The following is a 17,417-nucleotide window of genomic DNA, read 5'->3' as shown; positions in this document are numbered from 1 at the left end:
GTAAACCTTTGCACACACACACGTATGCTCACACAGATAAAATAGGAGATAATCACACAACAACAGGCCTTCAGTTACCTGTGGATCTGTCCATTCCTCAAATGAATTAATTAGAAAAGGAATCATACAAAGTTCAGTTTTAGCTGGAATCAGTTTGTATTTATATGTTGTGAAAATCAAAACAAGCAGACTGTACTGAGGGGAAATGTGTTTGTGGAAGACCAGGTAGGTTTGTGCAGTTGAAACAGTTATTTCACGTATTTCAACATCTCAAAAAGTAATCGAGTATAAATCTGGATCATGACCAATGTTTGTGTTTGACTTAGATTAGAACATGTACAATACATAAAAGCAGCAAATGGCAAATAATAAGTCGAGCCCGCCCCACACGAGCATGAATCACAATACATTCCACCTCAAGTCAAGGTGAAAATCAGTTTTTCATTAGAAATGCAAAAGCGACTAATCACGACTCCCAGCAGGAAAAAGATTGAAGAAAAGTAACAAACAAGCCTACTGAATTATTCAAATAATTATAATATTCATCACGCATTGTGATGTTGATTTTGCCTTTGCACGCTTTTCATCACTCAGTCGTTCTGTGGTAAGCAAGCGTGTGTTGCTGAATTTTTCTCCCGATGTGTAGTTTATGTTGTTATGAAGTTTGCAACCCGGGTAACCACCTAAGCAAACATTTAGGCTGTCAGTGTGTAAATGTTTAAGTGCAGTTTGAGCTGACAAGCCAGGGTGCGATTTCAAATGATTACTGTCTCACTACCTCCTGAAAGCCAAACTCTAAAGAATTAACTTGCCATCTCTTTATCTCCAAGTATTAAATCTTATCACTGCGAAGCATTAAATTACAATAAAATCAGTTTGCCTCTAAGTAGACATTTCTTTTTTTCCCTCCTGGTCGTTATTTTAAAGATGACTTTGCAGAGTCTCCTGCTGCAAAGACAAACGCTGAGCATCCTGCTCCACTCGTCTTTTCACAGCCAAACCCAACCATAAATGCTATAAAGCATAAATGCATCTTCAGTGGCTAATTAAAACTTAGGTTTATATTTTTAAGTAACTGTTGTGTGTGTAAAACTGATTACTGAACTGTGAGCTAACAATATGATTGCAGTTCGTGTCAGTCTGGGCCTCTCCTCTCCATCCCAGAGCACAGCAGACCAATCAAACTTCCCAACATGGCAAAAGACTTATTGAAAAAATGACTGGTTGACTTGGATGATTGGTAGATCTGTCTGAAAAGTGAGAGGTTAAAAGTCATCTTTTCAAGTTGCTGAAAAGACCTTTAGATAAAAATGTCTTAATCAGCTTGAGAAGTAAAAGGACATCTCTTCAGTTCCCTTTTTCTATCACAGATAGGGTCAGGAGCATCTCAGTGGGTACTGGACCAGTGCATGGCCTCTGACACATAGAGAAACAACCATTTACACTCATATCAACACCTTCACAATCTCCTCAGACGACCAGCAGCTTTTAACGGAGATCCTTCTTGCTTTGAGTCATGCTTTCTTTGGCCACAGGCTTGCAGGAAGAAGGTCGCCATGCAGCACAAACAGTGTGACAGAATCAAACCTTAGATATTCATAAATGAAATAGACGCTTAATCCAGTGTAGAACGTGATTGAAAACGTGGATGATTTCAAGTGTTTGTGACAGCCTGTTACATTTTAACCAAATATCAAAGCTGTTGGGCCGTATAGCAAGAGTGTTTTAAAACACTGGGTTTCATGGCTGTACTCTGTTTATTCCAGGAAAGATGGACTAAATTTGGACCGGATCAGACAGACATGTGACATTTAAAAAAGAGCGAGCTGGTGGAGTTATGTTAATTTGACAGGCACAGAAATATTTGTGGTTTATTTGCAGAGCTTTTCTACCCATCATATTGTTGTGTTGCAGATTGCAGCATAATTTTTTTTGCCAGCCAAACAGATCACAGAGGTGAACTGAGTTTAAAAAAGAAGTTGATGGAAACAACTGTGCTTTCTCTCTCCTCAACTGTGATCACTGGCACAAGCTCTTTGTATCGTTAGTATCATTTGCCAAATCACTCTTATTATGTCTGAACTGGTCTCAAGATGGTGTATTCTCTGCACGGGTGGGGGGGAGGGGGGGTGCGGTCCGCGTGAGGTGAATATTCCTGTTACCCTAGTTAGCTTTGCTGCAAATGCATAAATCTCAGTTGGGTTCGCCTCAAGATTAGGGGCCACATCAGATTGCATAGCTCTAATATGGCATCGTGTGCAGGACCAGAAATGCTTTTGGTGTTCTGAAAGTGGCTCAGAGTCGGAGGAGTGACAGAATGATGGCATACACTGCAGCTCCCAGTGCACTGTGTTCCAGGCAATCGTGAAGTGTGTGAATACATGCGTCTGTGGCTTGTGTAGGTGTGTATGAGTGTGTGGTTGTGTGTGAGTGTGTCTGTATATCTATATGTGTGTTTTTTTAAGTCAGTGACACAGGTTAGGGTAGGCAGGGTTCAATGTGACGCATTTCTCTTAACGGTCTCACAAACAGTGTGATTTTTGTCCCCTGGCATCTCTGCTGCTCTTCTCTCACATACATTTTCACAGATGAGCTTCACAGTTTTCAGAGGTTTTGTTCATCTAGCTTTTGGACTAAAGTGAAGTTTCAGTTCACAAGGAAGTGCATATTTATAAATGATCTATTCTCAGATCACTGGTTTTGCTTCTTGTTTCCTCCCCATGAAAGCTGACATAACGAGCACCGGTGTGCCTGCATGCACATACAGTCAGCAGATATCACCTTTTCTGTTTGCAAGCTTCCATTCCCTGGTTTGTTGTTTCCAGTCAACATTTTTCAGTCTACCTGGTTCCCAAGTAGTCCTAAATACAGATTTCTAATGAATAGGTCTTCAAAATAAAGGAGTGCACCGAAATCTTGAGCCACCTGATTTCTTTGTATTTCGCTTTCTCTAATGTTTCAAAGTGCTCTAGAGCAATAGTCTCCAGGCTTTCTGAAGGTCTTTCGAGTTTTTCTTTGGACATTGGTTACTTTTTCACTCACTTTCAGTCCAGTCCTGGTACTTGACCATTTTCAGAGAACTGTTTTAATTGGGTTTTTTTATATCCTAACACTCTGATCTATGAATCATTCAAGCACCAAACTCAAGGGATGAACCAGTGTTGTGTCTGCACATAAAAGACAACTTTGCAAAGAATCTATTTAAATTGTATCTTTAGGCCATTTGTTAGTAGCAGCCTGTTGCAAAAACAGATAACTTGTTCCACTTGTTTAGTTGAATCTATGAAAAATGCCAAAGATAAGACAGTTTGACAGGAATAAAATAGTATTTTTTTCATGATGATTCCCGAAGAGGCATTAGCTGAAAACTTATCTCCACAATGTTTGCAGTAAGTCCTTGAAAAAGTTGTGAAAGTGGAGGACAAAAGAACAAGTTTCAGATTTAAAAAACAATTTACAGCAGATGAGCAGTGTCTGAAAGTCGTGTTTTTAAGAAACAAGAGGAATAAAATCCAGCAAAGACCCTGGCACAGGACTGCAGAGATGCATCTGTACCTTCAGTTGATTCATCTGCAGTTCACTGAAGCCTTATCAGACATAGTCTCAGTGGAAGGGTGGCTGTCAGCCATTCTTAATGAAGAGAAACAGAAAGAAAAGGCTGAAGAAATTGGACTGAGCATCAATCCTATAAAGTGAGTGTCTACAACCACCTGTTAAGTACAGTGGAGGCTCTGTCATGGTTTGGGGTAGTATTTTGGCCAGTGGTGTTGGAGATCTTGTCAAAATTGATGGAATTATAAACGCAGAAAAAACACCATTAAATTTTGATCCACCTTGCAATGCCATCTGACTGCCAACGGCTTAATTTTGCATCATAACAAAGATCACAAACACACTGCTAATGCAATAAAAGCAAACCTGGATAGAAGAACACACAGTGGAACTCTATCAGTCATGGATTGGCCTCCCCAGAGTCTGGACCTCAGCATTATTAAGCAGAGAACAAAACAAAAAGGCAGAAACATCCAAAGAAGAGCTTTGAATATCCTTCAAGAAGCCTATTAATGAAGACTACTTAAAGAAATGACAAGAAAGCTGCCTAAGAGAGATCAGACTGTGTTAAAGAATGAAGGTCGTACCAAATATTGACTTTCAAGCTCATTAGACTCGTACAGACTCTGTTTTTACCTTATATACTGTATTTACATAAATGTTTTCACGTGTTTCAATGAATCACTGCATCCATTTCCCATTTTTGTACCAAAATAAAAGAGAAATGAGGAGTTTCTCAAAACTTATGCACAGAATAAAGTTGTCCTATTTTCGGTTTGCATAGGTCTTAAATGTTTCAGTGCAAGTCTTTGAAGCACACAAATGCTTTAGTTCTTGCAAAGGTGCTGCATCATTCAGGTTGTGCTTCATAGTGCACCAAACTCTTTGAGGTTGTTTTCCTTTTTGTAAAAACAGTTAATGGAAACAATCGCCTGATAGAATACATTAAGTAGTTGTTAGCACAAAATTACAAAAACCCTTGGGTTGGGTGGGAATCGGTTCATTTCCATCCCAAGTTGGGTTTCAAGTTTAATTTAAAGTGGTCATTAAGAAATCTGAACTTTACCTTGGTTGTGGACATGTTTGAAGAGTGTTAGGAGTGAGCAAGAATACATACAGGCATAGTATTTACTTGTTAGCTTTTTCCATTCCCCAGTGAATTTATTTGTTTCCTCCTTTCCTTTTTTAATGCTCCCAATTGTATTGATCCTATTAGCTCCACCTCTGCCTCACCTGTTGCTTTTATCAGTTTTCAGCCCTTGTTTTAAGCTCCCTTCCATCTCATCCTGAACACACCACTGGCAGCAGCTGCTGCCAAATAAAACTGATTTGACTTTGACTTTAAAAAACCCCACTCACATACGTGTCGGGGTTCCCTTACATACTTTGAAATGATCTTTAGAGAAGTCTCTGAACCTTGGCTTCAGCAGAGAGCTGATCAGTTATAGCTCAGGCCAGGTTCTGGCTGTATCCGCATGAACAACGACGAATAGTAAATCTTGCTGCGTGAGTCTGTTTCTGTGTTGGGGTTGCTCATAACTGCAGGGAAAACTCTGCAAACTTTGAATGTTTGGAAAGTTTTCTGTTGATTGTGAATATTTTTCTCCCAGATTTCTGTTCTTGTTGCTGTTTGTGGCAAACTTTCACTGTTCCCTGTTGCCTACAGTACACATCTGCATCTTCACTGAAGTCCTGTTTGCTGCTTTATGCACATTTTCTGCTTGTGCATATGCTTATGACAGCTGAAATACAGATTTTCAAACTTAATATGCTTTTCATTATCATCTGTCATACATATTTATATATTTTTACAATGCTGGAGGTGTAACATGGGCAAAGTTTCAAATAATGAGTTCCTGTTTATGTGCAAGTAATCCCTGTGAGGCAAAAATTCTAAAAACTTTCATCCAAAGCAATTTTAGTGGAATCCACTAATAATAATTTTAAAAAGGAAATAATTATAATGGAATGCCTGTAAAATCTATATTATGTTGTTTTCAGAAGTTTTCGGGTTTTCTGTGCATCCCTTGGGGTATCCTGTGGGGAGTGCTTTGGGAGCATGGGGTGTTTGGCCTGTTGTTACAGGGCATTCGGTCCCTGTACACCTGCAGAGATAGCTTGGTTCATATTTCTGGCAATAAGTGGGACTCATTTCCATTTGGTCCTGGACTTCTCCATTCATAGTTTTTATGGACAGAATATCTATCCATAACCAATGATTTTCCCTTGAAGGTTGGCTGAGCTGTCCCTTAAAAATAGGGTGAGGAGCTTGGTAATTCAAGTGGGACTCGGAGTAGAACTCCTGCTCTTCCGCATCAAAAGGAGCTAGTTGATGTGGGTTGGATATCTGACTAGGATGCCTCCTGAGCACCTCTGAGGCAAGATATTGCGAAACATGTCCTACCAGGAGGAGGCCTGGGACTCGCTGGAAAGAATCCTGGGTCTCAGCTGGCTTGGGAATGACTCAGTGTTAAATGATAGAAATTAATGGATGGATTCATGGATTTCAAAATTCAAGATCTTAAGGTTCTTGTGTTAGGTCCTTCTAACCCTAGGAAGCTTTTTGTTTTTCCTCTTTTGTTCATTCAGATCCAGAGCAGAGACCTTCTACCCAGAGAGGAACACAAGCAGAAAGTGAAGAACATGATAGAGGAACTCGGAGAGCCCGATGAGAGCTGCAGACACAGTCAGTCCCACGATGTCCTGTATCCTTCACGTGAAGTGAAACACATGCACACCGTTGAACTTTGCTAACACAAACAGCCTCTGAACATGCCTCTGTAAGCAGGAAGTGCTGCAGAAAGCAGTAACCCACACAGTAAAGCACATTAGGAAACTCGTACTTTAACATCAGCATCTTCATTGATTTTTCACTGGCAGTTTAATAGATGCCTGTGTTGAACAACACACGCTCTACTGTACATTCATAGTCAGCATGTCATCTGTCATGCTGGCTGACTCCCTCTACTCTACTTACATTTTTCTGCTAATATTAATAATAAACAAATACACAACATATACGTGGAAATAGTAGTTCATTAAAAACACAGTGCATTCAGGCTCAGTAAAGCTGGTAGCAGTTTCAATTTGTTTCTTAATTTAAATGTTCTATCTTTCATCTTCACGCCCACTGCCCCCTCTCACTTTGCTCATTGCTCCTTGACGCTTATCTTCAGACATGTTGGAGACGTGCCCCTCTGCCTGTCTGACTTTGTGCTTTAGACAGGACATCGATTTTGAAAGTTCTTCACCTTGCTCATTTGTTGCATCCGTTTGTTTGACTGTTTCTGTTGTGCTCCTAAAACAATACAACCTGTAGTTTCACAGCGTTCTAGCAATCTGACTGACTGCATGCATTTGTTCATAGAAGCTAGTTCATATTTGCAGCAGTGTTAAAGAAAACAAACATCTTGAATTATAAGTGCATCAATAAATCACTTGTTTTTGTTACAGGTCAACGTTGCTGCTTTTTTGTCTGATGTGGTAGCACTGACAAGCTAATCAACCTTTCCTCTTAAGAAAATGATTTTTGTACTTTAACATATTTCCATCATATATGCAATGTTACAATAGTAGTTATTGTTGTTATAAAGCATGCCCAAAGTTTAAAATATATTAAGCATATATACATTAACCCCTTTGAACCAGGTGCTCACGGTTAAAAAAGTACTCAGGATATGCCTAATATGGTCATCTCAGGCACAGAGCTCTGACTGTGAACACAGAAGCCTGGTAGAGCTGGTCATCTAATAATGGAAAGGTTGATGGTTCTATCAGAGGGTGCTCTAGTCTCTAGTCTGCATTCCTAAGTGTCCTTGGGCAACATATTGAACCCCATGTCGCTCTCTGATGCGTTCATCGGATATGAATGTGTGAATGTTAGGTAGAAAGCACCGGGCGTAGACAAAAGTACATGTATGAAAGGGGGTGAATGGCTGAATGAAGCATGTTGTATCAAGCCCTTTGAGTGCTAGAGTAGAGTCGCAAAGCATTATATAAGAACAAGTCCATTTAGCATTTATCTAGACCGTCTGTTTGCCGGGGGCAGCCAATTAGAAGGCGTTAAAGGAGAAATGTTAAAACAGCTTATTACAGGCAGAGAGTGAATCTTTTTAGACCAGGACACTGCTAATAAAAAAAACACTGTCTAAGCTGCAGGTGAGCAGCTCTGTTCGGGGAATTAACTCTCTCGCTTTCCCACCTAGAGTTTCTTCTGCCAGGATTTAACCACATTAATGTGAATTTCTCTACCCCATCCACACCTTCTCAAAGCTGTCAGGTGATGGGAGTACGACTCCCTGTAGACCACTGGTGTGTGTGGCAGTGGTTGTGAGGTGGACAAGCTGCCAGAGAGCAGCTGTCGGCGAAGTGCTTGAGAGCCATGTGGGATATAATTGCAGGGTAAAACGTCTCCTGTGGTCTATTTTTGAACTGTATGGCCACTGATGGGCTCTCAGGCTTTAGGCTACTGCAAGAAAATCAATCGTTCATTGTACCATCGGGTAGCTCCAGTGTGTTTCTTTACTTCTCACTGGCAGCTCATTAAGTGGCAATGGTGGGGTTCTTATATGATCGCACAGTCCCTTTTGACGTCCAGTTGACTTTTAAATTGCTGTCACAGCCAGCTTCCAGAAAGGCAAGTTTTCATTAGCATAGCCAACCCTAGCTGCAAATAAACTACCTAACATGCTCGCTTACTCCGCCCTGCTGCCATCTTTATAAAATACCTCGGGAGTGGCTGGACAGCATCATAATCCCCGGGGAAACTGAGCATAAACCGAACGCAGCCCCTTATCCCCACGTTCTGGCGGTGTCTCCCTCTAACTCCTCCGTGTGGAAACCGCACTCCTCCTCCTCCGTGTTTAGCGCCCGCTCGCTGTCATTCGTCCAAGACGAGCCAGCCGGTGCGATCGTGGCACTGGCAGAGTGGAGCAGCGAGAGCCGCATGTAAATGAACGCCTCCACCTCCGTTGTTGTCACCTGAGGATCCAGAGGAGAGCAAACTCACTGTCCCGTCTACCTCATCGGCGAGCCGAGCTCTTTTTCTGTCTTTGTTCACGCTCGGAGCGGAGATAAAGAAGGTTCAACTGCACTCTTTACTTTGGAGCAAACGCCGCTCGCTAATCGCTGCCTTGTGGCGCTGTCATTTCTCGCTACAATACGGTGAGTGGACCTCGAGTTTGGTGGCTGTAGTGTCCAGCAGAGCTCTATCTGCCGGGGGATCTGCTGTGCTGGCCGCTGGCTGGCTGGCGGATCCGCCGGAGCGTACAGCTGCGATGACAGGAGGCATCGATTTGTCGACTTTAAATACTTAATTTACAAAAGTGAGCCCCTAGTTGGGAAGTCTTCTATAAATAGTTGTATATCATTGAGATGTTGGTGTATAATACCACTGTATGTAGCCGTGCATCCAAGATACAAAAAGCGTGTAATTCTCCGTTTAGAATATAAATAGTTGCTCAGTAGTTGGGTACAGACAGCCGTGCAGCTGTGGGAAGCCAGGTCAGGTAGGGGACATGCAATCAATTAAACAATCTGTAGCTGATGGTGCATGTGACAGTCTTTATCCACCATCACCATTACGCATGTCCGTCCCTCTGTATGAATGATGACAGAAGGAGAGCCTCTAGGATGGAAGCAGAGAGAGAGAGAGAGATGATGTGTCAGTCCTTGAACCTCAAGCCTCCCACAGCAGGCTGGCAGCCTGAGGGGAACCGGGCTCCACTCCTGCTGCACATCCAGCTGTCTGAAAGGCATCTTGCTTTTTTCCCATCCTCTCTGGAGCGCTGTTCACCTCAAGGGTCAGCTGTGGCTCTTGAAATGAATGCTGCAGAGCAGGCTTGTTTGCGGGTCGGACTTCTTTCTCCTCCTTCATTGAAGATTATCATCTTTCATCACACTGGTGAAAATTGGATACATGTTTTCAACAATACAGTCAGAGCGGTTCTTCTTCACGTGTGATTAGATAATGTAACCTACTTTACTGACAAAGCTGGAACCTGGATCTCCCACACAGGAAATCAAACTTCAGCCTCTTTGCCCCAAAGAGGTTGTTGCTAGCAGCTCCAAGCCAAGAGATTTACGTGGGCTCACACGACTTCAGCAAGAACCACTCTGCCTCTGCCTCCAGACCTCCCCGACACATCTCACCAGCTCGAGTGCCGGAGGGACAGACGGCTTCGGAACCGAGCCTCTCACCTTGGATGCTGAACATCTCCCCTGAAGTTTCTTCATTCCAGGACTCAGCAGGGGAGAATATGAAAGAAAGCGTTTTGCAGATCAGCTGGGTTGTCCTAACAGTGTTCTAGTGCATGCACTGCTTTGAGATCAATTTTGTTTATATGTGCACCAAAAAAAGAAAAGGGTTGGTTAAAGACCGATGAGAACCCCTGCAGGGATCTGACGATCCCTTTTGAGCAGCACATGATGGCGATGGCCAGGTGAACTCCCTCCCTCAGCTGGTTTTACTCCTGTAGTAAGACAGGCTGGGGGTGCAGGGATGCAGGCAATGACTGTTGTGTAAGTTCTCTCTCACAGAGCAGCATCATTTTTAAGGGGAGCTTAAAGTTAACATTAATGTCAGCAGATGATGATTTTTGCATAGTTTTGTGCTTCACACTCCTTTCAGTTCCACTCAGGACCGAGCCAAGTGCCCTGGAATTAGTGACGTGCCCATCCTGTGTAATCAGGGTTGCCTGTTTACAGTTAATGGATGCACTTCTGCACTGCCCGTGCCACATTATAAATGATTGATCCTGCCTTAATGCCCTTCCTACATCACTTCTTACGGCCTCAGCACTTTGCCCCTCTGTGCGGAAACATCAGCAGCTCCTGGTTATGCGTATTGACGGTGATAACCTTTTCCCTCATAAATATCTGTCAGAGCTACATGGCTGCCTGCTAGGAGGCACACAGGAACATCAAATAACCCGACAAGCTGCTGCTACTACCAGAAAGAGAACCCCCACCCGTCTCTGGCTGTTATCGAGAAATATTGAGGCTTTCAACCAGCACTTAAGGATATTTAGTGCAGCATTTCTCAGAAAGCTGGGAAGCTACCCAAAAGATGTTCTCAGAATGCACAAATTGGCCTTAATCGAACATTGTCTTCACTCAGCTGTCTGCAGGAACGCCGGTTTCTGCTGACTCCGTATGAACAAAGTTGTTTTTGAGTTTTATTTTTAAAATAAATGACCCCAGAGACTGGCAGGGAAAGCCAAAATGAAATAGGGGGAAAAAAATCTGCTTTCATTTTTCCGGAAATAATACACCGACGCTGCCGTTAAACAGAAGAATGAGTCAGTATGAAATGCTCATTGTTTGTCTGCGTTATCAGCGTGCCGTAGATGTACAGGCAACGTTGAGAAGCAGATGGGGTTTCTTTCTTTCCCTGTTCTGATTGGAGCAAGTTCTCTTAAGGGTGCTCACTTTAGTCTAAATTAATATTCACGCCCTGAAACATTTGCTCCCTTTCCCGTTCCTTGAGATTTGAGAACAGGTACCCCGGGTTTGTAAAGATTAATCCAGTCAGCGCAGAAATCAAGTATCCCGTGCTCATTATCTGTCATTCCACAGCCGCCTCCTCTATCTTGCACTAGTTCTCCCATCTGTGTGTCTTTGGGTTTCACCGCTGTGCCTTAGCAAAAGGTAGATGAAATATTCACCAGGAAAGCTGTTGTTTCCCTCAGGGTCTCCAACTCCTCTACCCCACCCCCTTCTTCCAAACGCTCCAACGCCCCTCCCTCCTCTCCTCCTCTTCCCCCCTGCTGCTTCTCCTAATATTACTCTCCCTCCATCCTATCTGTACCCCACTGAATCCCTCTGATAGTATCATTGATGGAGCCCCTGCTAAATTATGCATGGATTACATGAATTATATCTTGTAGCTTTTCATCTACATGTCCTCTCCCTGCCTCCAGTTACTTCTGTTTTCTGCTAATGTTTTCTTTAAAAAAAAAAAAAACTTTATTTTTTGGCTCGCATCAAATCCTCCTTTGATGAGGTCCTATATTTAGCTGTTGTATTTATCTTCTCACTTTCATGCCTCCCTTTGAAACGTACCAAAAAAAGAAAAAAGCCTTGGAGGACGGGGACAGTTGCGACAGGATCAGAATGATATAGAAGACCGCCGCTTTTGAATAGAGAGGGCAGAGGACGGGCAAGAGCAGACCGGGCACCTGCTACAGAGACTGTAAAAGTTCCTCTGGGGATTATGCAAGTGCCAGACATCAGACGTGTCTTAAAAGGAACATATGGAGGCCCTCTTCAAATGCCGGCTACCCTCTGGTGTTCTATATTGACCACTTATCCCCAACATGTCTCCGTATTTCACATATTCCACAAGTATCACACGAGAGAGCACGAGCCCATCTAGTAGCTCTGGAAGGAGAAAAATGAATGAATGGAGAAGAAAGCTGTGTTTGCTGGCTCCATGTGAAAGCGTAGCGAGTCAGGCAAGCTGAAAGGATCTAATCAGGCGACTGTGTGACAATATTCTGCTGTGGAACAATGTCTGATGGCTCATCATCCCTGTTTTCAGAAGAGTGCCTCTCTGCCACCCCCTGCTGACCATGCGGAGTGTGGGTGCAGTGGTCCTGGCGCTCGCCGCTGCCGCACTCAGCTCGGCGGACTCCGACACGCACCGACCGAGACACGACTCCAACCTGGAGATCTGTATCCTTCTGCTGACGGCGTGCAGAGCTACCGCCAAATGCTGTCCGCTGATGTCTGTGTGTGTGTGTGCAAGTCACTAAGTGTTGAACTTAAGCATCTTCACGGGTGTGTCTCTCTTGATGTAGAGAGCGTTTGTCCTCCTGACCTCCTCCTGTCAGACAAGCGGCTGTTTGAGACCAAGAGGAAAGATCAGCTGAATGCACTCAAGAATCTAGTAGAGCTGAACGACATCAACCAGCAGTACAAGATCATAGACATCATGCTCAAAGGGCTCTTCAAGGTACAGTGTGTATGTGTGTGTGTAAGACATCATATAGTGCCTGGGAAGCAGCAAGTCAAGCACAGACAAGGCCACTAGCATCAGAGAGCAGGCGCTCTGAAGCTCGACCTGCCTGGTGTTTCCAGCAAATTGAAGGATAAGAACGTTTGTAGCTCAATAGAGAATCAAAAGCTCTAAAATCCACCGCATTCAGCAGCGCGTGAGCTCGCTTTTCATTTGAATCTGAATTCATGCTGCTTACAGGTGCCATTCACTTGCACCAGACTGGGAGCTGTGATTTTACTGTAGGCCTCCATTTCCCAGCGGGCAGCTATGCGTGTATCTGCATCGCTCTCAAGGAGAACGAGCAGAGTCGACCTTCGGGGGCTGCAAAACATTGTCAGCACTTCTATACGTCTGCGTGTGTGTGAGCCAGCGTATCTATTCTGTGCAGTGTCCACACAGATCACGCGTTGACTGTAACGTCTGTGGGAGGTGGTGTGTAAAATGTCATAAGAATAACAATCGTAGCACGTAGATGGGAGTACATAACCCTGGAGATTGAGCTCTCTTTCTCTCTTAAGGTGTTGGAGGACTCCCGACAGGTCTTGGTTGCGGCCAACATGCAGCCCGATGACCCCTTCCCCATGGACGATAAGATCAAAGAAGGTCTGATTCGCTTTTAAATCTCAGCTGTTGCCTTCTCTCTTGCTCTCGAGTGTTTTTCACACACTGATTCTGTCTCCAACACCTCTGCCTGGGTTGTCTTACGCTCTGTTACCCATCTCAAAAAAACCCCACTTCTGCCTGGTGTTCATCATCCCATCTTTATCCCCTTCAGTGCGGTCTGAGTGTGCTCCCCCAGTAAAACCTTGAGCTGTTTTCCTCCCTTTGTTCTGTTAAGCATCATTTTCACCGTGCGCTATATACATGTGCATATTCATATTCTGTTTCTGTCCTGCAGCTTATTCCCACGTAGTGGAGAATACGGCGTTTTTTGGCGACGTGGCATTGCGTTTCCCCCGTATCGTCCACCACTACTACGACCGGAACACCGACTGGAGCGGCCTGCTGCGCTGGGGGCTGAACTTCTGTAACCAGACGGGGGTTTTCACAGGAGGAGCCCACCAGCACGTCCTCACACTTGTAAGACCTGCCGCAGCCTTTTTATTAAGGGTGTCAAAAAAATGTTTCTGGTTTCACTTTTTCTCATTTCGATCGTGTGGATTTAGAAGAGATTTGTCGACGTCTCGCTGAAGACTGAGAGTTGTTGCAAAAGCTGAAAGAAAATGATTCAGATCAAAATCTAACTACCTAATTCTTCCTTTGCCAGTGCTCCACTAAGTTTCATGAGATTCAGCGTGATTGATCTTGCAGTGATTGCATACCGCCGCTTCAGCTCACGCCTTGGATTAGAAAAGAAAACATCTCTCTGCAGGAGGATATAATGGAAATATTCAAAACACAGCGAGAAAACAGTGCGTTACAAACCGTAGCACAGTGATGTAAATGTGTCTGGCACAGAGCAAAAGAATAGTTGAGGTTTACAGTGATTCTTCGGCTCCTAATATCCAGCCTTATCCCTGGCAGCGTGTTTAAGGCTCAGCGAATTCTGAAATCTATAGATTCTTGCAAAAGCAACAATAATGGTGCGATGGTAGTAGATTAATATCTCCAGAAGCGAAAAAGCTGCACTGGCTAAAAGAAGGAGTTCAATATCTCAGGGTCTTGCTCACGAGTGGGAGCAAAAGGCGAGCTTGACGGACAGATCGGTTTGGCATCACCAGTGATGTAGACTCTGAGTCTGCTTCACTGTGGTGAAATGAGAGATGAGCGTAAAAGCGAAGCTGTCGATTTATCGGAGCACCTACGTTCCTGCGCTCACCTGTGCCCGCAAGCTCCGTGTGGCGACTGAAAGAATGAGACTGCAGATAGAAGGGGTGGAAATGAACTTTCTCTCAAAAGGTGTCAGGGCTCTCCCTTACAGACTGGATAAGGAGAGCGGTCATTCAGGAGGGGCTCAGAATAGAGGTACTACTCCTCCACATTAAAAAGGAGCCAGTTGCTTGGAAACGCCTCGGTGTCACCCCAGAAGAGCTGGAGGAAGTGGCCGGTGAGAGGGAGGTGGGCCTGGGTAAATGGCAAGGGATGGAAGGGTGGAAAGAACCTTTTATTTTGGAAAACAATACTCAAATATCGAGGGGGTTTTTTCCCCCAGATTTGTTTTGTTCTATAAATACAGTTCTTATCTCCCACTCGCTATTGAAATTTAAATGAATTTAGATAATGCTTCCCAATAACTGCCCAAACTGCCCACCTGCATTTCAAAGTGGCTGCTCAGTGGCTTCTAGATCAGTTTTAGCCACACGTTAAACAGAAGGCACATTCTCATAAACCACAAGAGGTTATCTTTTCAGCAGAAGTGCCATCTGTGCATCATTAGCTATACCAAACAGGAAAAAATGACTTTAAAAAAAAGGGTGACAGTTCTCTGGAAACCTGGTGGGTTTGAAGAGTGATGCAATCTCATGTCATGTAAGTGTGGAGTTATCAGTCATCAGTGTCAGCCAGCGTGTCAGATATTTCTGTAGAAATTGAAATTTGGCCTTTTAAACTTTAAAGACCAAAGGCGTCTAACTGGTGTTTCCTTGTTTAATGTGCGGGTTAATGAACTAAACTCCTGCAGGATTAATCTGTGACCTTAGCAATGTGCCAAGAGGATTATGAAGTGGATTAATTCTGAGGCTCGAAGCAGCAGCAGCAGTTTTGCGTCCTAAAAGTGTGCGTTCGACCCTCGCTTAACCCCACGCTTGGTTTCCGACTCCCTCGTCTCTATTTCATCCACCTCCATGAGCGGTAAATAATGAAGAATGAGCTCTAATACTCACAAGGAATGTGGTTTAAATTGCATCAGAGCGCTTCTTAGCTGTAGCATAAGTGATGTGACGTTTCTTAGCTCTTTTTGAAGCAAGCATTATGTATCATCTCCCCCTCTTTTCTTTCCTCTGCCATCTTTCCTATTCTGCTCACCTTGCAGATGTCACAGGAACTGGGAATAACAGAGAAATCCCCAGACTTTATAAACCCGTACCGCACAGAGAGAGATGATGTGAGTACGCTGCGTACATGCTGTTCTACACTTTGCCATCATCCATTATTATTCTAGCCTGATACCTGGTAACAGCTTTCTTAATACCCCGGAGACTCTCTGGGTACACCTTTGCAACCAGCAGGAGTAGAAACACATGCAGATCTTTGCTTTGTTTTTCGTAGAAATTCTCTAAGAAAACACAGCCTCTATCACATCGCGACTTTGATCTCCCCGCACCCTTTCTTATCTGCCGCAGGTGCTTCACACAGCCGAGGCTTTCCAGAAGATCCTGAGGGAGGAGGAGAAGAGGAGGAGGAAGGAGGAGAAGAGGAAAGAGATCAGGAAAGGCCCTCGCATATCCCGCTCTCGCAACGAGCTATAGCGCTACACCTCATCGAGCGCGAAGAGCAGAGGAGAGGGAGGAAGAGGAGGAGGAGATGAGAAGGCGCGTACACTCGCAGTCCACAAGGGGTGGCTTGACTTGTAGACTCTGGTGACAGTGAAGAAAAACAAAAAGCTGCCGTCACTTGTACAAAAGCCAGGTGCTCGAGAGAGAGAGAAAACCTCAATGTGACACAAAAATGTAAAGTGGAGGAGGGGGTTCGTCCAGATCTGAGAAAAGCCTGAGCTGCTGTAAGTCAGCAGTTCTTTAGAATTTGGGGGGGAAGGAAAAAATAACAAGAGAAATAACTCTCTGGAGATGAAGTTAAGGCAAACTCATTTTTGATAACTTGAAGCTTATGTAACTGAACTTTGGGATATTAATTAATTTTAGTCTAATCGTTTTTCTTCAAAACTTTGCGAAGCCCCCGCTGTACTGTGTCTGGTCTCGGTTTAATGTATCTAAAATCCCATACGCTTCAAGTAGGTGCAATTGCCAAATTTGACCTTTTGAAAATGTGGCGTGTTTATGGTTGGGTTGGGCTCGACCGCTAATTGAATATTATCTTTCATTATTTCTAAGAGCTGTTGAATTTCTCAAAGGATGTTTGTGAATAGGCAGATTTACATTCCCACTGCTGCTCAGAATTAATAAGGACACATCATTATGTTGCGTTTGCCTGAAGGATGGCGTAATGATAAAGATTACCATGGGTTCATTTTTATGTCTGCTATTTTATTTCCATCTGAGGGACTCATTTGAGATTTTTTTTTAATTGACCATATAGTTTTTTCTGCCTTAATGAGCCTTCACATTATTTTTATCCTGTCAACCTGAAATACAACATGTGACCATTCATCTAGCAGTCCCTCGTCTTTAACCTTTTTTCCCATATTTTTCCCCTTTTTAAATTGACACGTTTTGTGGATTCAGAGCTACACAATTGAGACTGATGTAATTTTCATATAGTAATAATGACTGTTATGAAAACTATATGTATATTCAGAGAAAAATATCATTGCTGCAGAATGAACAAGCCATTTTGTTAACACGTGTAATGAAATAAAGTGACTCTGATACATAAGGAAGAAAATTATATATATAATATATTTGTACTTCATGTGGCTTCATACTGTAGGGATGTCAATCTCATTTTACATTGTGGGCCACGCACAGCCCTCTTTGACCTTAAACGGCTGGACCAGTGAAAGTACAAAATAAATAATAAAAATAAAATTACAGAAAAAGCTCCGGTAGTTCATTATACAGACTGTCACTGTACTTAATATACAGGTTTTGTTAATTCACAAAAAATCTCTCTTTTTTTTTCTTTTTTCTTTTTTTTTACTGTGTAATTTACCTGTCATTTAATTTTTTATCTGTTAATTAATTGCTTTTAGTAAGAATGGCAACGGGGCTGGGCTTTATCAATAGGAAAAACTGTAACACAAACTCTATAC

At 43.2% G+C, this 17,417-nt stretch overlaps 2 protein-coding genes across 3 annotated transcripts in view; both read left to right on the top strand.

Annotated features, from left to right (window-relative positions):
• The window catches only part of mei1 (meiotic double-stranded break formation protein 1), a 64,923-nt gene extending 56,209 nt beyond the window's left edge, over positions 1-8,714 (top strand). The window contains exons 31-32 of the mRNA XM_085403286.1: positions 6,142-6,257; positions 6,729-8,714. Of these exons, the coding sequence (XP_085259412.1) occupies positions 6,142-6,257; positions 6,729-6,774 (162 nt within the window). The 3' untranslated portion in view covers positions 6,775-8,714. The remainder of the gene's footprint in view (positions 1-6,141; positions 6,258-6,728) is intronic.
• Positions 8,581-17,204, top strand: ccdc134 (coiled-coil domain containing 134). 2 transcript variants are annotated; one of them, XM_085403290.1, is made up of 7 exons: positions 8,581-8,715; positions 12,092-12,225; positions 12,384-12,505; positions 13,069-13,153; positions 13,449-13,630; positions 15,522-15,593; positions 15,832-17,204. In XM_085403290.1, the coding sequence occupies exons 2-7, from the start codon at positions 12,123-12,125 to the stop codon at positions 15,955-15,957; spliced, it is 690 nt and encodes a 229-aa protein (XP_085259416.1). In that variant the 5' UTR covers positions 8,581-8,715; positions 12,092-12,122; the 3' UTR covers positions 15,958-17,204. The 2 variants fall into 2 exon arrangements, with proteins under 2 accessions (XP_085259416.1, XP_085259417.1); XM_085403291.1 differs by having other exon boundaries at positions 8,584-8,715; positions 12,095-12,225.
• The last annotated feature ends 213 nt before the right edge of the window (positions 17,205-17,417 follow it).

Source organism: Rhamphochromis longiceps, linkage group LG4, assembly GCF_057381845.1.
Source record: "Rhamphochromis longiceps isolate RC_006_pf linkage group LG4, R_longiceps_female_GT1.1, whole genome shotgun sequence".
Taxonomy (NCBI): domain Eukaryota; kingdom Metazoa; phylum Chordata; class Actinopteri; order Cichliformes; family Cichlidae; genus Rhamphochromis; species Rhamphochromis longiceps.
This window is presented reverse-complemented; position numbering and strand designations above follow the sequence as displayed.

Coding starts and splice junctions, on each gene's coding strand:
- ccdc134 (XM_085403290.1), top strand. CDS start 12,123: ATGCGGAGTGTGGGTGCAGTGGTCCTGGCGCTCGCCGCTGCCGCACTC. Junction 13,631..15,521: donor ACCAGCACGTCCTCACACTT/GTAAGACCTGCC, acceptor CTCACCTTGCAG/ATGTCACAGGAACTGGGAAT. Junction 15,594..15,831: donor ACCGCACAGAGAGAGATGAT/GTGAGTACGCTG, acceptor TATCTGCCGCAG/GTGCTTCACACAGCCGAGGC.